This window comes from Ambystoma mexicanum, chromosome 10, assembly GCF_040938575.1.
Source record: "Ambystoma mexicanum isolate Mex_15411 chromosome 10, UKY_AmexF1_1, whole genome shotgun sequence".
In the NCBI taxonomy this organism is placed as follows: Eukaryota; Metazoa; Chordata; class Amphibia; order Caudata; family Ambystomatidae; genus Ambystoma; species Ambystoma mexicanum.
Genome location: NC_090932.1, coordinates 1,482,947,320 through 1,482,975,108, shown reverse-complemented (window position 1 = coordinate 1,482,975,108; position 27,789 = coordinate 1,482,947,320). Strand labels below are relative to the sequence as shown.

At 44.8% G+C, this 27,789-nt stretch overlaps 1 protein-coding gene and 1 long non-coding RNA gene across 3 annotated transcripts in view; one reads left to right on the top strand and one right to left on the bottom strand.

The window, feature by feature from the left end:
• PSMD9 (proteasome 26S subunit, non-ATPase 9) overlaps positions 1-19,928 on the bottom strand; it is a 113,976-nt gene extending 94,048 nt beyond the window's left edge. The window contains exon 1 of one of the 2 annotated variants that reach the window (XM_069619591.1): positions 19,008-19,928. In XM_069619591.1, coding sequence (XP_069475692.1) covers positions 19,008-19,130 — 123 coding nt within the window. In that variant the 5' untranslated portion in view covers positions 19,131-19,928. The remainder of the gene's footprint in view (positions 1-19,007) is intronic. The other variant, XM_069619592.1, reaches the window with a different exon arrangement.
• A 42-nt stretch (positions 19,929-19,970) lies between these two features.
• Positions 19,971-27,789, top strand: part of LOC138492447 (uncharacterized) — a 151,676-nt gene continuing 143,857 nt past the window's right edge. The window contains exon 1 of the long non-coding RNA XR_011276207.1: positions 19,971-20,065. This is a non-coding gene — a long non-coding RNA (uncharacterized lncRNA). The remainder of the gene's footprint in view (positions 20,066-27,789) is intronic.

Here is a 27,789-nt window from a genome sequence, read left to right as displayed (position 1 = left end):
CAGGATGCAGCGCCGAAGGCCTCCGGAGCGTGCGAAGAGTTGGTAAGCTTTTGTCTTTCAGATGCCGGAATGCAGTGCGAAGACCTCCGGAGCGCACGAAGAGTAGGTAAGCCTTTGTCTTTCAGATGCCTGAATGCAGCGTGAGGCGTTGATGACAGCCGATGGATCAGGTAAGTGAAGCGCTGTCACTGAAGACCGTAATTCTAACCTGTTCTTTCTTGTCTTTATAGGTGTTGCTGAAGACTGGATTCAGGATGGTAAGCCTTTTTCCTTAGGCCCAGGATCAGATGCAGAAGACACGATGAGCGTTCTGCTGCAGAGGATGCAGAATAACACAAAGCAAGATTCATCCATCGGGTGTGGTTTAAATAGCCTCCTGTAGTGCTTAGGTGTCTCCTTCCACAGCCACGCATAGGTAAGAAAAGAGTTCCTGCTTTCCAGAAGAGTTCCAGTGTTCTGAACCTAGGGAGTGGCTCCTGCCCCACCCAACAGGAAAAGTAGTTCCAAACAGAAGAGGATCAGAGGCTCAACTGGCAGGCAAGTAAGCAGCATGGTCTGCTGCAGGTAAGTCCACCCAAGCATTATGAGCCCGGCGCTTCCAGCGCTGGGACTGGGCATATTTATGAGCCTGGTGCCACTGGCGCCAGGACTGGGTCCAAAAGGTCCCAATTGGGACTGGTTGGCCCTCGGAACCTGGGTTATGGATCTGCTTCCAAGGGAGTTGGGAAAACCCTGACCTTTGGAAGCAGAGATCATGACAGTACCCCCCCTCAAGGCCCCTCCCAAACCGGGCTTCCCTGGGGGTTTTGGCTTGAGTGGTATGCGTTACTGGTCCGGAGGCTATCTCCGTTCCATCCACCGTAGTAATGACGTCCTTTACAGCCTTGGGACAAAGAGTTTGATTCATCCTCAAAACCATTTCATGATCCACATAATTGCCGATGGCACTGCTGTCGACGTAAGCTTCAATTGCATGTAATCGATCCGGATTATCAGGGCTAATGAGGACCATAGGTATCACGAAATGCGAGGTCACGGAACTGGTTTTCACGCTCGGCAAGAGGACCTCTATTCTTGTCGGGCGAGGTCGTTTCCCTGCTCAGAGTTTGTAACTTTGGTAACTGCAGCTCCTACTGCCTTCTTGGCAGGTTTCACCGGACAGTCTCGAAGAAAGTGCCCTGAGTTTCTGCAATAGAGGCATAATTGCAACTGTTTTCTCCTTTCCCGCTCCTTTTGTGTTAGAGGACCTTTCAGGCCCCCTATTTGCATGGGTTCCCCGGAGTCTACTCCTTTGGAAGGAGTTGGCGGTTTGGAAAATACTCGAGCATCAAACTTGGAACGATCGGCCTTCCTGTTCTGCAGTCTGTGATCTATTTGAACGACTAAGTCTATATAGTCCGAACAATCTTGTGGGGGATTCACTACTTGGGCTAACACATCTTTGAGCTCTCCACGTAGACCTCTATAAAACAGCGTAATCCTTTTGTCCTCAGGCCATTGAGTTTCCACAATCAGTCTGTTGAAAGACGCAATATAAGCCAAAAGGTCTTGATTACCTTGTCGCAACGAAAGAAGCTCATTGTCCAAGGCCTGCCCCTGTGAATGTCTTGCGAACAGTTTTTCCATACTGAGCTGAAAAGCTTGAAAAGCATGGAGGACCGGATCATCTTGATTTACTAGAGGGATCGACCAGTCTGCTGCATTGCCACTAAGGTACGAAAGCACGAAAGCTACTTTAGCTTGATCAGTTGGAATGGCTGCTGGCCGGCATAAGAAATGCAACCAGCAATGATTGATAAATACTGCAAACCTCTTTGGGTCACCAGAAAATCGTTCGGGCGGAGCCAGAGGTACATTCCCAGGTAGGTTGATCTGCACTGGATTCATAGAGGATGTAGAAGGAAGATTTCCCCCAGATGCGGGTAACGGGGTCTGTCCGGCTTGTGACTGTAGCAATTGTCTAGCGAGATCATCTGTTCGCTCCTTGGAAATAATCAATTCCCTTCTTAGAGCGTTCGTTTCCTGACGGGCTGCATGCACTTCTGCCCTTAGTTCCCCAAGTAAATGGGCTAGCTGGTCGGTATCCGAGGTTTCCATAGCGCCTGGACGGGTGTTTTGCGGTAGGCTTTGCGTTATGTAACGCTCACCTGATTCCCGTAGAGGCGCCGGTCTTGACTGGGCGTATACCGTATCTTCAAAGGTGATGTGCAACACACGGCTGGCTCTTTGGGCTGGACCTCTGTGCACTGTATGTCTGACTCGAAGGGTAAGATGTCTGCAGAGAGAAAATATGGGATTAATGAACTGGGTTATTGAATGTCTCTCTCCTTCTTCCCCTTCTCTTCTCCTGTAGAACCCCTTTCTCTTCTCCTGTAGAACCCCAAAGGTCAACGCTCTCACCTTAGGTAAGTGAACGCCATGCTCTCCATCTGCCTCGGGGCAGGGTGCTGTAACCAGTTTCTTCACTGGATAAGGGGAGCAGGCCTCTTGACTTCAGAGGACTGCTGTCCGTCGTTTACTGCACGAACGGTAAGTTTCGAGTAATTCTAATGTCTTTAAAAGTCTTTAGTAATGATGTCTCTTGTTTTGCAGGGTTCCGGCGATGGCGGATGACGGGCTGAAGTGAGTTGAAGATGGAGCCCGTGTGATGAATTGAAGCGCCTGGAAGCACGTAAGTAAGCGCTTGTTGCCTGCTTCACGATGCGCTCTAACTGTCTTTGCAGGTACAAATCCGGAGCGGCTGCAGGGTGCCGGAATACCCACTGGGTTAGATGTGGAAAGGAGTAATGGCACATGAGTATTAAAGTTCCCCAATGTCTTTAAACGCACCATGTTTTGTCTTTCAGATGCAGGATGCAGCGCCGAAGGCCTCCGGAGCGCACGAAGAGTAGGTAAGCCTTTGTCTTTCAGATGCCGGAATGCAGCGCGAGGCGTTGATGACAGCCGATGGATCAGGTAAGTGAAGCGTTGTCACTGAAGACCGTAATTCTAACCTGTTCTTTCTTGTCTTTATAGGTGTTGCTGAAGACTGGATTCAGGATGGTAAGCCTTTTTCCTTAGGCCCAGGATCAGATGCAGAAGACACGATGAGCGTTCTGCTGCAGAGGATGCAGAATAACGCAAAGCAAGATTCATCCATCAGGTGTGGTTTAAATAGCCTCCTGTAGTGCTTAAGTGTCTCCTTCCACAGCCACGCCTAGGTAAGAAAAGAGTTCCTGCTTTCCAGAAGAGTTCCAGTGTTCTGAACCTAGGGAGTGGCTCCTGCCCCACCCAACAGAAAAAGTAGTTCCAAACAGAAGAGGATCAGAGGCTCAACTGGCAGGCAAGTAAGCAGCATGGTCTGCTGCAGGTAAGTCCACCCAAGCATTATGAGCCCGGCGCTTCCAGCGCTGGGACTGGGCATATTTATGAGCCTGGTGCCACTGGCGCCAGGACTGGGTCCAAAAGGTCCCAATTGGGACTGGTTGGCCCTCGGAACCTGGGTTATGGATCTGCTTCCAAGGGAGTTGGGAAAACCCTGACCTTTTGGAAGCAGAGATCATGACACCCCCTTCCTTTTCAATGTCTACCTCTCGGACTTTGGTGAAGAGGTCGACTCTGCAGCATTAGCAAGCACCAAAGTTGGCCAGAAAGCAATAAAATGGCTCATGTATGCCGATGATATTGTCCTCATTGACAAAACGCCTGTGGGGCTTCAAAAGGATGCTGAGCGCCCTAGAAATCTACATGAAGAGAAATGACCTAATAGTGATCCAGAAAACACAAAAATAGTTGCGTTTGTAGGAAAGGAAAAAGGGATACAGTTTCCCCTGGACGATAGGTGGCCAAATAATTCCAGTAATTCTTGCATACTTAGGATACACACTATACGCCAAACCTCAAATGGCCCAAATATTGTCAGAAATTGTCTACAAGACGACTCAACTCACAGCACAATTACAAAGAATAGTAGGCCAATTATGTAAGTTCTCACTTTTACCAGCACTAAGGTTTTATAAAGCTAAGATCATACCAGCACTGCTCTGTGGCACTGAGGCCAAACCATTGGCTTGGACTATTGATTGGAACAGAATAGAGGGGCTTATCTGGAAGAAGGTTTTACACCTCCCAAAATGTCTACCATTGACATGCCTAAGATTTGAGCTGGGACTAAAATCCCTAAAATCCCAAATGGACTGGAAATTGGTCTCATTATATAGACTCATAATTGATCCATTAAAGAATTCACTATATGAAGACCTCAGAAACCATTTGAGCACCACCCATCGATCCTCTGGGACTAATTTTGGCAAAGGAAATTCTACTCAAAAGCAACACAGATGAAGCCACACTGGTGTCAAATCCGATGAAGTCAAAAAAGGCAAGAGACAACTGATGGATCCAGACAATTGACAAAATGAAATCATCCATTAACCATAGCATCTCTTTTGCCTTAAGAAAAAACCCTGGGTTTTCTGCCTAAGTATTTAAAGTGCCCAGATCCTAAAATAAGGCAGAATTTCCTTAGGGCGTGGCTTAATCTGATGCACACAGGAGCATTTCCTGGTAAAGAGAGGTCAAGAGGATCAATGTAAATTCTTATGCTTGGGCTGTAAAGACCCGAAACACCAGACTCTCGAACATTTACTGCGACACTAATAAGGAACCTGTAATACCAAGCAAAAACATCTGGAAAGATTTATTCCAACAACTGACTATGAAGGTTTATCTTCACAGATGTTTTGGAATAGATTGATTACTGGACAGGAAACTCGTCTGACAATTAATGTCGTGAGAGTTCTCCAAGAAACTGAGTTTATTCCAGCAAAATACTGCTAATAATTCTATTTAATATCTACATCTGATTTGATTTTTTAGCATTGCTTTTCATTCATTTATTCTCTTTTTTGTTTCTGCTTTTTTCCCCCCTTTTTCTTTAAAATGAAAAATCATATTTGGTTATAACACAAATAAAAAAAAATAACGGTATTGTTAGCCAATTTTTCACAGCAGAACACATGCGTGTAGTTAGAAGAGCAATACCTAGCCCTAATGGGCCCTTCCAACATTTACACATAGATTATGTGCACATGATTCAGAATTGTAACGGCTACATGTATATGCAAGTGGCTGTGTGCCCATTTTCTCGATGAATCAAAGCTGGTCCATATACCCATCTTGATGCCATCTGTGCTGCAGAATGCCTCGTTCGAGAGGTATTCCCACGATGGACGGGGGGCGAGGTCCTTTGGTCTAACAATGGATCTCACTTCGTAAACTAGGTATTCAAGCACATCACGATCCTACTGGAGATTAAGCATAACGTTTGCTGCGATATCACCTGCAAGCAAATGGGATCTGTGAACACCTCAGCGCCCTGCTCAAAGAAAGAACTAGCAGAAGTGAAAATGATTCTGAAAAAGGGATGGCATCTTTGCCGGCTCATGGCGCTGTTCACATTGCACAATCAGCCTGCCTCCGACCACCATTTAACTCCACGTGAGATGCTGACAGGACGACGCCTGCGCCTCCCACTAGAGCACCGACAGATGCCCAGTGTGCTGCTACTGTTTTGGGTAATGAAATGTACGCAGGGTTCGAAATTTCCTGGAGCCATTTAGCTCCTAATTCTAGCTAAGGGGAGACTTGTTAGCTTAAAACCACAACTACCAGGAGCTACTTTTTACTCCTTTGGCAAATGGGGTCATACAAACATAGCTATGGGATATGAACTGTGTAGGTTTATGTGTTCAAAGGACAATGCCTAAAGGACATTTAAAGTATATTTCATAGTACGTAATGTACAAAATGTTAAAGATTGCATCTTGCATTTGCTTTGTGCTGTGGACCGACTCCTGGTTACCCAGAGGTAGCTCCTGCCTAACAGGTGATACCTGATATCCAGGAGCTGCTTTTTGCTCCTGGTCAATAAATCCTAATTTCGACCTGCGTATGAGTATCGCGCTTTGATGATGGCTAATGCTTCTTTTATTTTTCAACAGCTACAGGCTCAGCAGGCTTAGCAGGCTCAGTCGAAGAATGATGAAGATGGCGCATCAGTAGAACCACAATAACTGCTCAAAGCCCCACCCCTCATACTGAAAACTAGTTTAGGCACACTGTCTTTTTATTTTATACTAAGTAACCAACATACCTGTATGAACGGAGTTTCTATGAAAAGGTTTGCACCTGCACAATAAAACAGACGCACTTGTGAATTTACAGGGACAAGGACCAAATGGGGCCAGTGAAACTCTGTATACGCTTTACTTATCTACGTTGCAAACAGCTAAGTGATACAAAAGGTGTGAAGTACCCATGATTGCCTTGCTTAGCAACCCTACAGTTTAGTTCATTTTTGAGAGATTCTTTGCTGCCATATTAGTACAATTCTTTCACTAGACAGGTTGACCACTTAATGATACCAAAGGTTGTGAATTGTGGTAAGCATCTATGCCGAGCTTATGGACAACGCCAAGGGCGTACATACATGCAACACATGGACACTGCTGTGAGAGCTATTTTGATATTCTTTGAATTCTGTAGCTCTTTACCCTCTTTGCTCTACAGAGAGCTGCATTGTAACACACCCCACCCCTCCACAACACTACACCCGTCCCATTGGTGACCAAAGCTGTAACTGAGCTGGTCACCAGCGCTGTCCAAGACCAAGAAGTAAAAAGGTTTCAGCAAAGCGAGAACACCAATTTTAAACATGTGAATGCATATAGGACAAATATGGCCCTCATCACCAACAACATGTGGTACCAGCACGTGACCAGGTTGGGGGGAAAGAGACCTCAAATGAGTGCTGCTACTTGTACTCTCTCATCCCCTACGCCATGAGGGCCTTCAGGACATTCAAAGCAACAGAAATTCCAGCAGCAAAAGTCCAATGCCTTATGCACTTGGCGCTTTGCACCACAAGGGGCGAGTTACAAAGGAAATGGGGTGCGGTGGATGTCACAAAAGACAGTTTCCCTAGGAGGATAGCTACATAAAGACTCGAGCAATGACGGAAGACTATCGGAGCTCAGACAAAATGATGCAATACATTCTGGATGGCCCAAACCGAGGGCAAAGGATAGTGAAACAGAGATGCAGTTCCTGAAAAGCAGGAAATCATGGGAATGCAGGGGTGCTGGGAGAGACCTCAACTATTGGTGTATGGACAAGTATTCACAGGAGAAGAATGGGAAGAAGGGATAATTGGGTGCGGTTGACAGTTCCAGTGGAACTGGTACAGAAAGGGAACAATAAATGTCTCAAGGAATGTGTGGAGAGTGTTAAAATGCTCACGTGGGCCGAAAACAAAGCAAGCCCACGGCCAATAATCCCACTCGAGAATGCTTCAATGTGTTGCTAGAATGATGGTGCAGTAAAGGTTGGGGGTGAACAGAGGATGCAAACAAATATCAAAAATACCTAGTATGAAGGTTGACGCAGCAGTACTAATGGATCACTATTGGGCCAGTGGTTCCAAGGCATACATGCAACTGCCACCAAACTGGGGAGGGATCTGTTCTATGGTACAACTGAATACACCAGTCTTGGTAGTGCCTCAGAAAGACTTACAAATGGATGGATTCCCCAAGATGGATGCACACCAGAGAAAGAAGATCAGTGCAATTGACCAGAGTGAAGACAGCAAATTATATTTTGAGCAAAATGGAAGAAGCCCTCGATGCACTATCACAGGATCATAGACTTCAGCAGAACAGAGATGTTCTTTGCTTCAATTGTTCCCGGGGTCCAAACCAACATGAACACAAAGTGGCTCCAGATAGCCATATGGGAGCGATTGCAGACAATCAATTGAACAGTTAAGGGATTCAACGCTATTAACGAAGAACTCAGAGCCGTGAAACTCATGACCCTTCAAAATAGATATATCTTCGACCTCCTCACAGCTACGGAAGGTGGCGTGTGCACAAAGATCTGGCCGTCCTGCTGTACCTATGCACCTGCGCCCTATGAAGATATGGGACCCTTACAGAGGCCATAATGCAGCTGTCGGACCTGCATGCTAAAATGGAAGAAATCACAAACTCGGCAGGGGAAGAGGATGATTGGCTGGCGTACATCTTTTCCTGGCTCCCGTCATGGATGGACAACGGCCTGAAGGTATTCATAGCTGCCCTAGTATTATTCGTATTCTGCATCATTAGAACAGCTATAGCACAGTGAAAGGAGACTACCAAAAGACAGTAGGGATGAAAATACCACTAGTTGTGGAAACGAAAACAGACAAAACACAAACTCTTGAAGTGCTGCAGAAGCACTGCTTCCTTCTTTCTCCAGGCACACTATTCTTCTATACCCTAGATCCTCGCAACTACATGGGACGTTAGGTGTGGTGCAAACCCAAAGGAGGGTGCCGCTATATGACCTGGAGTATGGACGAACATGTGAAGTACCACAGCAACCTGAGGGGGGTGGCGAAAGTTTGGACTCCAAATCTATACATCAGTAGGGAGGACCTTTGCAGGAGTGTGGTCGAGTTTCGACCAGAGGGGTGATTGAAGAGAGAGAGAACAATGTGGCCCTTGTTGCTCCAGTCCCTCACTCAACGTCACAGAAATAAAAAAAAGTGTACTTCGTTCATGGCCCCCTCCTCCCCATCACCACTGTACTGCCGATGCAAGAAACACAGTGACTCAGACAACCATACAGACCTTAGTGTAGAGGAAATAAACCTGTAGACTACTTAGCAATTTGACTGAGATCATAGAGGGAGACGAGGATGTCACGACTAAGACCACGACATAGATGCGTTGGACATGAAGCACACATGCATTCCTGCACGAAGCTACGCAGACACCGAGGTTAAACTGTTCTTCGACACAAACATCATGCTTATGACCTGCTTCGATAGAGGACATATACTCTTTTGCTATGCTGAAATGCAAGTCGCTCAAGTATACATACAACTGCTTGCCTGATGCTGAACACAACTAACATGAGTGGCCATGGAAATCAAAATAGAAGACGCAGCCACATTGGAGCGAATGAAAAGCACAGGAAAGGCCCGAGAACTCAGGGAGAGGCCCGACTCGTTGATTTAGCTGGGAACGCACACCAGATTGTTCATGCAGCCGTTGTAAATATTTTTGCCAAGGCCATTAAGAGAGGGAGAGTTTCACATCAGCACCTCCTTAGATTAGGAGAGAAACACATGTTGCTGGAAGGACGCACCACATCATGCTGAACATGAAAGGTAGCTTTAACAAGACCCTAGAGGATAGGAAAGGTATAACGTCCGCTTGTATAAATGCTCAAAACTGTAAATGTTGAGCAGGAAAATCAGGTTTGTGGTCTCCAACACATGATCTGAGACTGAAGCACAAAGCCGTTTTGATTCGAGCCAGACCGAGGCAGTTGTTACCATCCAGCTTTGGACAGAAGAAACAAAATAATACTAGGTTGAAAGCTGAAATCCAGTCTCTAGGCCTGGGAGAAATAGATATGGTAACCTTATAGGTACAGAGAGCACCCTTTGGGCTGTTCCCCATCACCTTGAATTGTTGCTGTACAAGACGACCCTCACTGACCAATCCCTGCATGCCTCACACACCAGTTGCACTGACCAATTATAATGTACTAACCCGACATGTCTTTATTTGCAACATTTAGGAGGTGGTCGGTGGTGGAGCCACCAGATAATGTGTAACCAATCAAGAGTACTAACCCCATATAGATACTATATGTAGTTTACCTCACTAACCAACCCCAGTCTGCCTTAGGTTTTTGTGAAAAACCTGGTCACTTCTGACATAATAACCCTTTATAAACTGTTGACAAGCCTTTAACCAGTGAGAGAGCATTGAACATCCTGAGATGTCCATCACTGTCGCGGTTTGTGAGATCTCTTAATAAACAGGGGTTTTATGGCATACTTCTGGACTTTTCTGTTTTTTGGGTGTGGGCTTAAGCCAATGAGGAAGTTTAGGGGGAGAAGGCATTACTCTGATATGACCTAGACCAGGAAAGGGGTGCTACAGCAATAGCCAGTAAAATCTCACACCCCAGATCAGAGTATTTATGTTTAAAAATCATCAACAGAAACAAATGTGGCAGTGGACAGAAGCCTACCTTGCCCATATCAATATACCCCCCCGTTTACCCCCCTGTCTCCAATAACCAAGGCAGAGAACGAACTGCTCCAATGGCTTACGAATCCCAATGATAAGCATCTCTTTGTAAAACTAAATCTCCTCCGAATTAGGGTGATAGATCAATTTAATGGTGCAGTAGAAGGCATTACATATCTAGTTATCTGGTCTCAGGGAAGGGAGCAATAGGGATCAACAATGCAATGGTTTAATGCACTTACTAAAGCTATGACAGGTTTGTTTGCTATGAAGAGAGCTGCAGTCACTCCAACACAATGACTCGAACCACTTCACAACTTGATCACAAGCTTTCCCCACCTGCTTGATCCGTTCTGCCATTGCCTGATTTACAGTATCGAAGGCCGCGGAGAGATCCAACATTAATAACACTGTGGATCCCCCCCCCTATCGGCTGCCTCCATTAAATCATCATGCACAGCTAGAAGGGCCGACTCTGTGCCATGGTTCGGGCGAAAACCTGATTGAAGATCATCCAACAGATTTCCTTCATCCACAAAGGCCTGGAGCTGAGCGCACACCACTTTTTCCAGAGTTTTTGTTGGCCACATTAGGTTAGCCAATGGTCGATAATTCTTCATTACTTCCGGGTCTAAAGTTGTTTTTTTTGAGTAAAGGTTTAATTAGTGCTTTTTTTTAAAACTACAAGCACCGGCAAAACTTGAAATGACTTATTCACGAAAGTCCCAATGAATGGTGTTAGTTCTCTCGCTAACCGTTTGCCAGCATATGCTGGCATTCTACAAGAGGAATCATTAGTGGATTTCAATTGCTCTAACAGGGTGAAAATTGTCTTATTCTCCACTTTTTAAATTAAAAAACTGTTTCCATTTCATTTTCCTTCTCATGTTAATCTTCTTCCTTCATTCGGCTCTCTAGTTTAGGGTCCCTTCCCTGTTCGATATTTTTTTATCTTTAAAAAAGGCATTAAATTTATCAGCCTGTTCCTGAGATGCTATTATGGTTAAGTCCATACGTGCTGGTTTACTAAATTTTTTGACCACATCATATATGGCTTTAGACTGATTTCCAGCTTGTGTGATCTCATTATGTAAATAGTCCCGTTTTGCTACAAATAGGGCAGTTTTATATGTCTTTAATACTGCCTTAGACCTAACTGCATAATTGTTGTTCTTACTATATCTCCAGTTATCATTAGCATTGCGTAATTTCTTCCGGAGCAAGGCGAGTTCGGGACCAAACCAGGATTTACATTTCTTAGGTTTTTTTTTGTTTCAGGGGAGCATACTTATTGCATATTTCTTCCAATATGCCCAGTAGAGGTGCGGTCAGCTAACTTGAGTTTCTAACTTGACATGGTTAGGCGTAGGACGTGCAGGTAAGGCAGGTTTTCCTGCGCAGTCACTTGTTTCTTGTCTCAGTGGCTGAGATGTATACCAGAATGCAAACAAACCCTCAGCATAGGATACACCACTGCTTCACAACCACCGTAAAGAGGCAGTGGAGGAAGAAGCTGACTTGTGGTCAGCGTTTGCTTGTATGCCAATTTTTTCATTTGATTTTGTGGTACAAACATTTAAGAAAATCTAAATTTCAAGCCCCAGAATGGAAACCGCTGTTGAATCAACAGCCAGTGCTGGAGGACAGTGTCAGTCATGTTATGGATATGATATGGCATTTATAACACGCCGATACACAAGTGTTTCAAGGCGCAACGAGGCAAGGGAGGGGGAACAAAGGGAAGGCAGACAACGATCTTACTAGGCCAGGTGACATTGAGATCGCGCAGGGGAGGGGGGGGGGGGGGAGTGTGAGGGGGAAAAGGGAGGGGCAGTGCAGTACATGGGATCAACAGTAAACCAAAGTACAGCCAACTGTTGGCAGGTTCAATGGGTAAGTGCACGCATCAAGTGCCCAAGTGCTGGCACATACATGGCAACATTCTGTGACCAGAAAGCTTTAGGAATCTTAAAGTTTCAAAAATAGTAAAAACCATAATGATGACATCACATGAAATTATGTCACATCAATTTTACCCAATACAATGGTAAATAAATACATCTGGTGGTTAATAGCCTCTGATTATCACCAGCTGCAGAGGCAGGAGGGAGCCGAAACAGGAAATAGCCACTGAAAAGCTATAAATCCTTCTATGTCAGCAAGTGCCTGCTATGGAGGAACGGGTGTGAAAATGCAACGCATTGATAACACTTCTGTATACCCCAAGGGAAGTGACGGCCGCAATGTCTCCCGCAAATGCAGTTTGTAAGGCGAATGTGCAAAGTACACATTTAAAGCCCCAGAACTATAAAGCTAAATATATTGCCATGTTACTGCTGACTGGCAACATGGGGCTGTTTGCTGCCCCCCCCCCCCCCCGAGGTTAATGCATGGCCCCTTTCAATTGTAAAGGTGGAAAGGCCCTGATGCCGCCCAGTCTGCCAATGGGCCAGGGAAGTACCGTACCCGGACCCCTTCTCACACTTTGCGGTCCCTGTATGAGCCAGTGAGACAAAAGCCACCCTGGACCCTCACCATCCCCATTTCAGTGAACAGGAACTCTGGCATGCCAGCATTATTGGTCCCAGATACTAGAAAGAGTCTAATGGGTGAATGTTTATGGCCTTAGATGTAAGCTGCTTGAACTGTGCGAATTTTAGTCGTGGGACTTCTTTTACACACTTGACTTGTGAAGTGTACCAACACAACCTGCCCGTATAATGTATTGTCATTCAACAAACTTAAGGAATTTACCATAACGGCAGAGATCATTGGAGAGCAGTGTCGATTAAACCCTGTGGAGGCCCCTAGACAGTGAACATTTTGGGCCCACCCCGCCCTCGCAAAAATAATTGAGAAACGTATTTCATGCAGATCTGTTGTTGATGGCGCATATTTATTTCCTGTGTTGCGTACATGCGAAATGCTGCTTTTCTGACAAACTCTCCTGGAATATTGGATGCAGATGGGAGTCTGGGAGAATGCTGGGTTTGAAGTTGCCTGGCCTGCTCAGCGGATCGCGCTGAGGGGTGCTCGGGATTGGCAGGTGCTGAGCCGCCGGACAGTGGGACACCACTTTAATAATTCATGATGACGACTGTTGGGGAGAATTCTCAAAAATATGTTAATTCCCTTCACCTTAGAGACCCCAAGCAACTTTGCTGGATTTTGAGGACTTTTTTTACTTGGAGAAGAGTGTGACCCTTTTTCCCCACTCGCTCATGTATTTTGATATGTTTTTACCTCTGTGTTTTCTTGGTTATGGAGTCTAACCAACTACATGGGCATCATCTTATGCAATTGTGTCACAGCACCCTCAGTGCAGTGACACAGGGAAGCCTTTCAGGCTTTCCCAAGGTTTAACTACCTTCTCTGTGATAAACTACTGTTTCCCAGAGTAAGTAAAGTGAAATTGACTTTACTAGCCTTTTAAATTCTTAGACCCAGCACACCCTATCTTAGAGTGCTGGAGGGGTTACTTAGTATCCCCCTGTGTCTAGTTACTCATGTAGCAGTCAAATGCTACCCTTTCATCTCAGAATGGCTGGTGGCAGTGGTTTTACAACGGACTACCATGATTTTTCCCCCACCGTGAACTGTCCGCAGCTCCGGTAATGTTAAATTGCGGGAGCCATGTTTTTCAAAATGGCGTCTGAGCCCCCTTTGTGAAAACAGGTCCCGGTCTTCTTTTTTTGCCATTTCTTTGTGAAAAGGTCCTTCTAGAGTTTTTCTCTGCGCGCCAAACCAGGCTTGGTCTCTTTGTTCAATGGCCTTTGGCTGGCTTCAGGAGTGAAGACTGCCTCTGGCACCCAAGTGTCTGGGGTGGGCAGGAAGTGAGGGAGGTGCCTGTCTCCTAGGAGACCCAAATGCACTCTGTGGTGATTGGCCGGCTGACTGTCCGAAAAGGACAGCCACCCTGCTGGGTGAGTGACAGCTAGGCTGGAATGAATGGGAGAGAACTGAATAAAAGGCGAGTCTCTTGGCTTGGAAGGCAGAGTCGACCACTGGATGAAGGAACCGAAGAAGAACTTGAAGAGGATGACTGCTTCAACTCCTGGACCGTTGGTTTGCCCAGTGGAGCCCTGCTGCAGGTCTGAATCACCAAGTTCGTATCGACAGAGAAGCCCTGCAAAGGACGAAGTTGGTGGGACCAATGAACTCCAAAGTAAGCCACCTGGACACCCATTTCGGAGCTGGTTGAATTTCCTCAGAGTTTCTGCAGGAAACCGTAGGACCAGGGAGAGGGACACCAGCTTGTGTGCGATACTTACAGCCACCGGAATTTAAGTTTGCAAGTTGCAAGCTTTTGACAGTCGTGCAGTGCAGGAGTCCCCTCCACCCCCAAACGTCCTCCCTCTTGTCCCCACGACTGAGACCCAGGAACAGCGAGATCTGCAGGAACAGAAGTCATCAGCTGCCTCTTTTTCTTCATTGTAAAGGTACTGTGAAACAAGACTGAGAGAACTTACCTCTCGCGGTGAAAGTGCTTGAAACGTTTGTAACTCGCAGGACTAATCAGCTTGTGAGCCAACATACAATTCTCCTTTTTACAAACTACTGAGAACTTGTGCAGAGACTTTACCGTTTACTTACCAGAACCCCTTTATCCAAGACTTTATACCTTTAATGTTATATGTATCCTGTTAAAATGTGCAGCGTTTTGGAGTAAAGCGCTATATAAACATAATAAATACAAATACTTTAGCCCATTGACTTTGGCCTAACCTAGTGAATTGAATTCTGGTGAACTCAAAGTATTTGCACTGGCTAAGAATAATTGTAGTCTTTTTATGTTCCGATAACCTTTGCCTTTTACTCCTCTTGAAAAGTATTGAAGTAGATTTGTGTGTTAGTATAGGATTGCTTCCTTCTAATGAATGTTTGATAACTGACTGATAACATTTAATAAGTATTTATCCAAGAAACCTAGAGTGAAAGAATGCATTTGAACACCCGTGATTGTAGACCTCTGTAACATTATTACTGCTCACATTCCTCTCTTGAGATAAGCCTGGCTGCTCAGCTCACTACCATAACTGTGCAGTACAGACTTATACCAAAGGTTGGTTTGCTTACACCTGTAGTCATAGTTGTGTGTAGTGTTCCCAGAGGGACAACTTTGCCTAACGACTTACTACTAGTCCACCTGCTGGTGGTGGTGGTGGTGGTGCTCCTGGGCCTGCCTGCGCGCTTCAGCCAGGGTGTATCTTAGACTCACTGAGTCTACGCCCGGGCCCTGGCTGGCACACACGGGCACGAAAATAGAAAATGAAAAAAAATTGAAAATGCTGCAAGTTGGACATGGCAGCAAGGGGTCCTCCACACGTGAGAGACAAAGACCAATATGATTTTCTAAAAAATATGCTAACACAGCATAGGGGCTGCAAATTAAATACCAAATACTATTTAATCCAAATTAAATACAAAATCCAATTAAGCAATGGCAGGCACAGGCCCCTAAAAGGAGTGGGGCCCATAGGCCGGTGCCTACTTGGCCTAATGAGCACTGTTGGAGACAACGGATTGCAGTTTATGTATTTACAGCAAAGCTGAACACACAGTGACAGACCACATTTAGAAGAATTTTGAGAGACACAGACCACTAGCTTAGAGCTCACAGCAAAATGAGGAAGGAAGCTCAGAAAAGGCACGGGATGGCAGGCGTCACGCTGACACTCTGACACTGCCTGGACCTCAGGGTGTGCAGGGCAGAGTTGAGTGTCTGTTTCACGCAACTTCATCCATCAAAACAATGGGCCATTAACACGCCCACCTTCAGGATGCTGTTCTGGGCCTCAGGCAGCCAGTCCTTCTGGAGCTATGATAAATTAAAAATCGGTAGGTTTCAACAGGAATATCGGTAGGCGGTAGGACTGCTTAAAAAGCAGTAGGGTTGGCAAGTATGCTGGTAGGGAACTGTAGGGATACAGAAAACAGACCCCAAGTGCAAGGGTTGACAGGGGGCAGTGCAGGTGTGCAGCTGGTATGGAGGGGACCTGGGCACGAGATCAGAGGGTAGCCAGGTGACCAGTGCAATTTCAGTCAGGAGTTCAGCAGGGGAGAGGAAGAGAAAGCAGAAGCAAAGGGGAAGGTCTTGAGGTTATTCCGGAACCAGGAGACTGTTCTCCTCAAGTTTTAGTCGAGGCTTTCCAGAGGGAGGCCCCAACCGAAGAACGATCTACCACCAACTCATTGCTTGGAGAAGCGACTGACCCTGAGGGAGTTGGAGAAGGAGTGAAGAGCTTGAGCAAGAAGATTATTTACGCAGAGATAGTTGGAGGTATTGAGGCCCAGAAGATCTTGTGGACAATGCAGAGGGTTTTTTTAACTTAATCCTCACAGCTACTGTGAGCCAGTGCAGGAGAGATACGACGCCTGAGCTTGAGGCCAAGGACAAGTCCTCAGTTCTGTTTTGGATGAGTTGCAGAGGGCGGAGAGTAGAAGCAGGCAGATTTAGAAAGAGGTTATTGTAGTAATCCAGCCTGGGGAGAACCAGAGCTCTGGAGACAGTGAGCTTCTGGGGGAAGGAGAGGAAAGGAAGAATATCTCTGAGGAGGTGCAGTTGGAAGTGTGACTTCTTAGAGAAGTCAGAGATGTGAGCAGAGAAGGAGAGTGTGGAGTCAAAGATGACCCAGAGGCTTTTAGCCTCATAGGCGGGAGCAGGAAGAGGGCCAAGGAAGGCCAGCCAGAGAGTGACAGGAAAGGAGGGAGCAGGTGTGCCGATGGCATTAAGATACAGATCGTTGGCAGCACACTACTCCTGGATAGACACAGATGAGAGAGGGAGAACAGGTGGCCGAAGGGAGCCTGAAATCGAGCAGAGTGTCTTCCGCATAGCACTGAAAAAGAGAGAGCGGCAATGCTGTGGGCAAGAAGTGCCAGGTATTGGTTGAACAGCCAGAGAGAGGTTAGACCCTTGGGGAACACCACAGGAAGAGAGATCGAGGAGAGGAAGGACCCTAGTTGGACCTGGGAGGGTCAATCGGAGAGGAAAGGTCAGCCACGCCTGGTACTGATCGGTGATACCCAGATTAGCTCACGGACCACTTCTCCATGCTTAAAACTTTTAGAATGTAGTCCCCTCTTTCCAGATCTATAAAGCTAATCAATTTAAATGGGAAAGTTACACCATTCATGGTCTCTGTGCCCGTATCAAACTTCACTACGGACGACAGCATCACGCGCTATGCTCACGACACGTTTGTGGCCATTACCAATGTCCAGAACGCCCTTTCTTCCCAAACTCACCCAACGGACTGCATCTAGCAGTACACATCTGGCCGCAGGAGTCGCTTCCAGCCCCCTGCAGCTTGCTATTGAAAAGCTGCTCACAGCGTGCGCTAAGTACTTCACTTTACTGATCCTCAAAGGCAAGGACTTACTTTCAGATGTGCATTCATACTTTATTAACTCACTTTTCTTACACAAGTTGCAGGGATAACGAAACAATTCCTGGCATCTAAAACAAACTGGAGGTACTTTCTGCTCTTTCAAAACCTTGTCACAAACTTATTGACACACTCACTGGTGATGGGATTACACTGAATGGTAATATTGCCCTCGCAAACACAACAGACAAAATGAGTACTCCATTTTCCCTACAACTATCCAAATTACACTGTTTGTGACAAGCAGAAGAAACTCAAAGGCATTTTCAACAACTCAGTCAATCAGCCCATCCGGGTCCATCTGCGGGCCTTTCTAAATCCATGCAATTTCCCTCTAACACATCAAAGCATGTTGAGTCAGTACTTTTACGTTTTTCTTCTCGACTTTTGTATGAATAGAAAAAGGTACACTCAGCCTGTTTGTAAACTATCCTCCCCCTCTTTTTTAATTTTTGCCTATATTTTTTATGGGCAGGGTCTACTAGTGATGCTCTGGTCTTGGCGAAGGCCAACTGATCGACGCCCACGCCGAAACGTCCACATACCCCCCTCAACACAGCTAATATAGCGAATCAAGGTTAAGGCGGACGCTGACCCTCCATAAAAAAAGTGCACCTATTAGAGCACTTCTACAATTACCAATATTCTCTCTACTACTTGGTGTAAAAATGAACACGTGTTGCTGAAAACAAAAGCATGTTTTTCTTTACAAACTATAAAAAAAAGAGTGGTTTTCCATTGCGTTCTTTGATTTAAGAATTACCATATAAAAGTGTTCATGGGTATTATCTCAAATAGGTTTTTAAAAACGTATAGGTCTTTTTTCCCCTTTGTATAGATAAGTCTACATCAGTGCAGTTTCTTAATTTGTTATGTGTTAAGCCTTGTCTAACTCACTTTGTGTTCTTAAACCATTTTGAAAACAGCAATACGCCAGATATACAACCAATTTTCCGTTTTGTTTTGTGCATTTTTTCTTTATCGTTCGTTCAATAAATATATGTAAGTAATTGTATAAATAAATGTAAGTAAGACACCAAATATCGCCCTAGGAACATGACTCCCCTACCCCCAATGTCAACCTTTGAATCAATTTCCAGCCTTCTGCTTGGATCTGCTTTTTTGTAAGGAAGCGAGAGATCTTCAATATTGCTCTATGATATCCATAACAAGTGTGCAAACGGCCAGAAGAAACGGAAAATGTATGTGAAATTTGCAGCTATACGTGCTGCAGGTTCGTAATCCACTGGGCTCCCCCACTGGGCAACCCCCCCTCCCCCCCAACCAGAGCCTGGCGTCTCCCTAGGGCGAGCTATATACCACTCAACTAACCCTCGTTTGAACTATGAGTCACTTTCTCAGTATGGCAAAACAGAGGATAATACTGAGCGTCAAACGTCTGCTTTAGGAAGACCGCTCACCCCACACGTACCGTACCCTCGCCGGAGAATCCGCGCGCTGAGTGATGTGGTCCAGGTTTATACATGGTCCATCATTAAACCGCTGATTCTGTCAACCATTACATGACTCGCACTATAAAACCACTTACGTCTTCTAACACGCCGTAATAGGCCTTAATCTGCGCCTCCATCTCATCTTTCCGCTTCACCAGTAGTTGAACGTCCTGCATGGTCACAGTGCCCTGGTTGCTATTGTCAGTTTCTTCCGCCATTCTATTTGGTCCTAACCGATATGTGTGATTTCCAAAAATTAGCAGTGACAAATGAAAATAGTCGTAAACATAAAAGAGGTACTTCCCATTGCCATAGAAAACGGACTACGACAAACTGTCATGTCACTGTACATTTCGAAGCAGCCAGTAACCACGGGGCCATCTTGTGATTCATCCAGGTTGTACAACTGCTGATCCGTCAAAAACAATATCAACTACATTTTCCTTAAATGTTTGACTTTGGAAAATACATTTGGATCCAAATACATTTTTAAATAAACCGCAATAACATGTATTTTGCTGAAAATAACGACAAATCGCATCTAAGGAATAAACTTAACTTAACGCTGCAGAGCCTAGCATGCTTTACAAACTGCTATTAGAACATCAATAATGGACTTGTCTATAGGGAACGTTTTATTTATTTAGAGCTGTCTGTTTAGGGGGACCAGATTTAACAAGTAAAAAATCGGGACAGGGCAAGTAACATAAAAGTAGTACTAACTCGAAAGTAGCTCTCAAGCTACTACACTTCAGTAGCGTTTGGACTGAAGGAGAAGGGAGGTTTAAGTGTTACTATCAAAGAAACATTTGATAATTAATTTATCATAAACTAAACTATCTTAGGTTGTAAAATGCAGCATTTCTTCTGTGCAAGATTGTGCATTCCTGCCTGCCAGCTATGAAGACCTTCGATAAAAAAACCGGGACTGCTGCAGTTTCCAATGGGAACATAATCTTGAGAAAGGGGGACAGAGCACCAAATACCGGGACGTCTGGTCACTTTATTGTTACAGCGCGATACGCATTGAAATGCGCATGCGCGAGCCTCGTTTCGGCCCTTGCATGCGCAGTGAATAAATGGGAATCCGTGCGCGCCAGTTGCCGCCGGGACCCCAAAACAGGAAGAGGTGTCCGAGTATTTGTGTGTTCAGGTGCGTGCTTGTAAGACGGGGCGGCCTGGGGTTTTACCGTCTAACACCTATGTCTGTTTCCCCTCCTTACCATACCTCCCGCCATCACCCCCCTCCTTCCTTCTCATTTTATTAAATACCTCTTTCCTTCTGTCAATTTTTTCTTCGGTGTTGTAGTGGCCCCCAATGAATACAGGCATACATGCCAACCCTCCCGATTTAGGCGGGAGACTCCCGATTTTTCAGTGCAAAATATTGCCCTTTGTCACGGTCTCCCGCCTAAAATAACTGTAGCCTCAATGCATTTCTATGGGAAAATGTACATCTCCCGATTTCCATGTGGAAATGTCCCTCCCAGGTGTGTATGAATGTTGGCATGTATGTACAGAACACTTGAGTGAGGTGGAGGTGTTTATTGAGACACCTTGAAATAAAAGGGTTGGCACAAGTTTTCCCAGAGCAGGTGGGTATTACTCACAGTTAGGTTCTGTTAACCCTGTACAGTTAATTTCACTGCACAACGAATTGCTGGATGGTATTTACATCCCCGACTGCTAGAGCTCCCACGTGGCTTGCCTTCAGCCATGGTATTATGCTCTGAAGAACTTAAATCCTTCCTTGTAGGCATCATCATCATCTTCGTCTGCGAGGGGCACAGCCTTCAAACCTGCCAAAATGCACTGTCCTTTGACTCCCATGCTGTTTAGTAGCATGGCCTTTTTCCTGGCTGGCAAATAGCCTGTTCCCCCTAATGCTTCCAGAAATGTACAAAACAGTGGCTCCCATTGTTGCCAGGGAATAGCTGGCATGCCGGGGGACTGTAGGAAAGCAGGAGGTGGCGTGGCGCCCTGCATGGCCGCAGCATGGGTAGTTGCTGGTCCTCGTCACCAATTATGTAGTGGCCCCCAATGACTACAGGACACTTGAGTGAGGTGGAGGTGTTTATTGAGACACCTTGACATTACAGGGTTGGGGGGAGTTTGCCCAGAGCAGGGGGGTATTACAGTTAGGTTCTGTTAACCGTGTACAGTTAACTTCACTGCACAAGGAATTGCTGGATGGTATTTACAACCCCTGACTGCTAGAGCTCCCACGTGGCTTGACTTCAGCCAGCGTATTATGCTCTGCAATGCAGGGATCTGCTGGAGGAGCAGACTTCAGAAAGAGGGCTGATTCCCTCTTTCAGGAGGAGTGCCGAGCCCCGTCTGCCTTCCGGGTGCCTCGCTCTGACCTTGCAGGTTCCCCGGCTCCTTGCGCGCTTCCCACGCGTTATCTTGTGAGATCTCACGGCCCAGCGAGATCTCGCATGAGTGGTCCTCACAGGTGTACATCTTTTGCTTCATTCTGTCTATCACTTTGGGCTTTTCTGTTTTGTTTCCACAATTATTATTATTATTATTATTATGGTATTTATTGAGTGTGGACCGAGCTTCAAGAAGCAACAGAGTGCTTTACAGAGCTATACAACAATACAGAAACATAAAGGAGCGCTTGTCAGAGGTAGCAACAGAACAGATATTTCATACATCCCAACATTTCATCGGCCCTGGGAGGGAGAATTTGTCAGGGAAATCGGGAAACATACATTTTCCCATAGGTGTGCATTGGGGCTATAATTATTTTAGGTGGGGGAACGTGAAAAATAGCAATATTATTCACTGAAAAATCAGCAGTCCCCCGCCTAAATTGGGAGGGTTGGCATGTATTGATATTTAGCGCGGGGTACAGGTGGTCACAGAGGAGGGGTACAGCTTTACCAGGTAGCAGGGAGCAGAGGGGCGGGCAGCATCTAGCAAGTCAGGTGACACGTGGGACAGTCATTTCCTTTGTTCCAGCTTTTCTTCTATATGTTTTCCATTCATCACCTATTTCATTCATACATTCAATCATTCTTTCCATTGTTATGCTTTCCTTTCTTTGTTCCTTTTTTCTCTCTCTTTATTTCTTCCAGTTCCCTCCTTCTTTCTCTTGATCTTTCTTTCTTCCTTTCTCTCTTTCCATTGTTCCTTCCTTCATCCCATCTTTGCTTCTTTCTCTCGTTCTTCCTTTCTTTTCTTTTCCCTGTGTGTAACTTTCTTCCACTTGTTTGTCATCTGTGCAGTTTTCTAGTGGATGATGCATTAATAAAGGACCAACCTTACTTCCCCTCACTAAATATAATGGTCAAAGCAATACCATACCACCCATTTCAATGACTGGCATCAAAGTCTTTGCATTTCTCCAGCCTGGAATAACATAACAGCTGTACTTTTTACCTTGTAAGGTAGCCTATTGGGCAATAGTTCACAATGTAACATAATCCTTTCCTATTTGTTATTATGTTACTCTATTAGTTAGCTCTCCCCTCTTTCTTGCTCTCATTTACGCAACATAGAATATTTAGTTTATAGCAAGTGTAATTATTACATAACTGTGAGCCTGATGAAGTTGATTTTTGTCTTTGGTCGTTTTGAGTGTTTAATGGTGACAGAGAAGGGATTTGAAGTAGATGGTCTGGCATCAGGTTACATTGCAGACTACTTACAAGGGTGCAGAGTTCGTCGGTGGTACGGGGCCTAGCCCCCCCCCTCCAGAAAAGCTCAGCGGAATACCAGGAAAGGCCACCTGTGTAAAAGTCCCTATAGTTTAAATGGGACACCCCACCCCCGGTAAAATCTGAAGTCCGTTCCCCGGACTTATTATATATGTAGCTGAAGCAACACAGGGGGATGACATTTGAATTTCCTTCCCAAATGTTTCCATAGTGGCCTTTCTCACAGTAGTTTTCGTAGACAGTTGCTGATGACATATGCTGGTTTAGTGGAGGACGTACAATAGGACAAAAAATAGGACAGATATACATCGAAAGGGCTGGGTGATGCTGAATGAAAAGAGGCATACTAATTTATAAGGCTTAGGGACAGGATGTAAGGTAGGTCTTCTTTTTTTGGAAATAGGATTATCAAAGATTTCATCACATTTTTGAATGCTTGATTTACCAGATAATTGCACTGATCGCAATAACTTTGAAGGTGTTAGAGCAAGTGTTGAGGAAGATGAAAGGGAGAAAGAGAAAAAGTGATAAAGGCAATAGGCGGAAATGGAGAACGAACATGTGGGAAAGAAAGAAAAAAGTATAAGAATGGCTATGGATACAGAAAGAAAAAAGCAAGAGAAGAAAGGACAACATAAAAACATGGAACGATTGGAGGAAAGAAATAAGTAAAGAAACATACATTGTAGAAAAATTCTACAAATTGAAATATAAAACGAGCATGAAAGACAATGAAAGAACAAACAAGGAAGGAAAGAACAATATCAAAAAAGGATTGATGAAGGAATGATGGGAAAAGGAACTTTACAAAGAATGAATAAAGAAATTAAAGATGGTAAACTGGAAGGAAAGAAAGATCAATGACAGTTTGAATGAAGAAAGGAAATATGGAGGGAGCGAAAAGGAAATGGAGGGAACGAAAAGGAAAAAATGACGAGGAAAGGAACAAAGAAAATAGTGTAGGAAAGAAGGAAAGATGGACAGAAGAAAATAAAATAGTGCAATGGAAAGAATTAAAAATTGAATGAAGGAAAAAAGTAAAGATGGAAAGATGGCATGAAGGTAAGGAAGATGAAAAGTCACAAACGAAGATAGAGATGGAATGATGCAAAGAATGTAATGAAAAATAAAGGAAATATGGAAAGGTGAAAGTATAGACTAAAGTAAGAAAGATAGAAAATAGGAAAAAAGAAAAGAAACACAGAAAGATGGAACAAAGTAAAGAATGATTAATTGAAATCGAGAAATACAAAAAAATTGAGGTCGGAGCAAGAGGGAAAAGAGACAGGAACACATTAAGGAAGAAAGAAACAAAGGAAAAAAGATGAAAGCTGAAAGAACAAAATAATTAAGGAAAGTAAGGAAACAAAGAAGCACTTAAATAAAGTTAAAGGAAGGAAGAGAAAAGGAAAAGGAAGTTCTTGGAATGGTGCATTAAGAAAGAAATGGAGAAGGATAGATACAATGGAAGGAACATGAGAAAAGTGGTAAAGAAATTAAGAATGAGTAGATGAAAGACCACATTAATGAAAAATAAATTAGGGAAGAGAAATAAATAGAATGCAGAAAAAGAAAAATAAGAAAAGACAAACAGTAGAAAAGGTGGAAAGAGGGTTAACATATCATTGTAAAAAGCCAGTAAACGTGTAGTACTTGTAAAGTAGTCTCAAAATTGTACCATTTAACTTCAGATTTGAGAATCCCTGCCTGATGGCTCCATGTACCACCCCTGAGAGTCGCCTGCACTAGCCCTCAGCCTGAGGCTCTCCTCCTCGGCTCTCCTTAGAACTTCCCTCCCGGTCCCCCCTCCAGCACTTGTCCACTCCTCTGCTTCCTACTTCCATCCCCTTTCCCCTGCAATTTTCCTCAATGCACTTGCACGGCCAAATGTCACAAGGGATTGTACAAATACTGCAACTTAAAATCCCAACCCCCATTACTCGACTAATGGGAGCGGGGATTGCAGGGGTGTTCCCCACTCCTGTTAGAGTAATGGGGGTTGGGGGCGTCCCCAGGTTCCATTAGATGAAAGCGTGGGACAATGAAGAGAAAAGTAAGAAAAACTAACAAAAAAGGGGTCCTACAACCCCAGTTCAGACCCATGTTAGTGGGACAGAACTGACGATGCAGGGATACAGGAGAGACGGCGGCACACTTCTGCGTGTGTCACCGATAAGGTAAGTGGGTAGTGGGGGAGGCGGGTAGGAGGATGAGGAGCACAGTGGTGTATGTTATCACTGCACCGCGCCATAATGGAAGTCGACTTTTTGGAAGTTGACATTGCGGGCAGCGCAGTGATCATATAGGTCCATGCCACAAGGCCTAGTAGGACCAACACTGTATGTGTGTGTATATATATATATATATATTTAACTGTTGTTTTTTGCTACTGTGATTATTTGCCCTGTTCACATCCTATTTAGACTTGTAGCACATTGAAACACAATTCTGATGTATAAAGCGCCTTACAAATGCTCAATAAAATAAAAAATGAACATGTTTCAATTCCATCATTTATACATTGTAACAGCAGGCATTGCCTCCCGCTGTAAATGAACGGCTCCTGTAGTTATCAGTATGTGTATTATATATAGATAGTGCGAAAGATGGATTCCCAGCCACCACTACTGCAGGACACATTTTTGGGGCTATTTAACATTTCTTTAAACAGGTTTTTTTGTTCTCCAAGGTCCAATTGGTAATTACAGCCGTTTTAAAAAATGATTATAGAAAACACCATCAATGTTATGGCAGGTTTTGAAAAAAACATGAAAACCGCCATCTCCCTGAAATATGAGTAGAATAGGCCATTTCAGCTAACAGGCAACACAACACACATGCCACAGCGCCACCAAGTAGCCAGGAGTTTACCTCCAGTTCAGAGCCACTCTGCAATGCATTGTGGGTATGCACGTTAGCCCCATAGCATGCTTTTAGCTCAGGAAAAGTGTCCAGGGCAGTGTTCTTTTGTATATAGCTGGATCAATCCAAGACAGACAGCTCTCACAGATGCAGACAACCACGTATGGGTTTCACCCTCATTGTGGATCACCAGTGCAGTATATTCCGACATCCTTGTGGTTGGAGCATTGGGGTATGTTTAGAAAACACCATCAATTATGTAGTGGGTTTAGAAAGCCTGACGACAAAACCATGGTACCTAAATTATGAGTGTAGAATATGCCCTATTAGCTAAGCCACAAATGCCACAGCACCACCCAGTAACCATCCCTGGAACTTCAGCTCCAGTTCAGAGCCATTGAGCAACACATTGTGTGTATACAAATGAGGTCAAAGGCAAACCTTTGTCTTATAGGGCAGCACTATTTTATGCATTGTTCATAAATCTAAGACAGACAGCTGTCAATGATGCAGACAACTACATCCACGTTGTCTCATTAGGGATCATCAGTGCAATATAGTCTGACATCCTTGTGCTTGTGGCCTTGGGGGTATGTTTAGCAAACACAATCATTGTTATGGTGGGTTTAAAAACATGATTTATGCCAGTTCACCTTTAATTCACTTGAAAGGGAGCACTACTATAACACTGACAGTCTGATTGATTTGAAGTGAGTTAGTGAGTGAGTTAGTAATTGGTCCGAAATGGTTTTACCTGGCAGAGACAAGGTGTCCACCTGTTAAGTCTGTTGAAGGACATTTTAAAGCTGGTGCACAGTGTGTAAAGTCTGTAGCGCCTCCTACACCGACTCCAGGCATTACATCGTCCTGAATTTCTGGCCGCATCTAATTTTGATGCAGGGCACGAATCCTTATGAATTCTGCCTGATTTTGACACCTGATTTTTAAAAGCAAATGGAATCCATTGTAATGCCCGCTTCCATGCACGTACATGGCAGCTGCATTGCTGCGTTCTCTGTGGAAAGTATATAAAAAGTACAGAAACCGAGTACTGCCAAGATTCCCACGCATGAATTCCACCCCTACCATAAAACGACCCAAATTACTCAGGGAGGTCTATTTGCTCTGATGTGATGGAGGCCATGATCCCCGCTAGGTAATGTATACCGCTTGTAAAATGAAGCTGCAAAAAATACAAATCAAGGTGTTTTGTTGTCCATCAAATGAACAACTGAACCACGTCACTCAAATAACCAATTGATGTTATGTCTCTGTGACAGCAGGTGTAGATGCATGGTATACAGAAAACATAGTGTAATACATACTAGAAGCTGTGTACTATTTCTGGATCGCGCATGATGTTTCTGTTCCCCAAAAGGAGACCTCCCCTTTCAAGTGAGTTTGAAATAGGACACAGAAAGGGGGTTCAGAGAGTGATCATGTAACAGTCTATGAAACCTGCTTGGTAGTTTTCTCGGTCCCTGGGATCACCTCAGCTGTATTTCCTGTGATGGCCTCTCTGATCTCTCTTACAGGTTCATGCCCTGCTGTTGTTCCTCACCATGGATTTCCTCTTACATGGTACTTCATGGTAGCCATGCTCCATTTGTTCGGTGCCTGCTTGGCCAGGGCTGTCTATCTCCTCTTGAGTTGTTGAGGCTAGTTCCTCCCTGCCAAGGACCTCTCCCTTTCGGTATAGCAGTATTCAGGCATTTCAATGTGTAGTTGTTACTGTGTTCTGAAACACCTTTGCTATCTGAACAGGACAATGTACTTCCACTGCGTCCACTTGTCTTTGGGCACACGTTTGACCTCCGCTTAGTCACCCTTTTCAAAGGAGTGTGGTGTGGTTAGGCAGTTTTCCTTTTGCCATGGGTTTACTTCCTCTTGTGCCAGTGGAAATTCATCGGATCTCTGATTACCTGCCCTGCAGTTGGTAGTCTTTATGCCTTTCTCTGATGAACCCATGCAGGTGCCAGTTGACTGTGTGCTTCATTGCCTATCATAAGAAAGAACAGGGGCACACCAGTTACTGCATTTTCTGTAAACCTATGAGTTGCCACTTAACATATATGTGCCCTTTAATCTCAGCTTCGAGTGTATCATTGGTAAACGTGTTCACTATGCCCACCCGCAGAGGCGTTGCTAGGGGGGGGCTGAGGGGGTGAGGGGGCTATAGCCACGGGTCTTTTGGTTGTAGCCCCAGATAGAAGCAGGGACTACAACCAAAAGGCTATAGCTAGGCCTGAATCCCACCAGTCCCGACATTAGCTTAGCCCCTGATCTTTTCCAGACCTGGAAATACCCCATGCCCACCCGCATGTTTCCTATGGGTGGTGGAGGACCACTC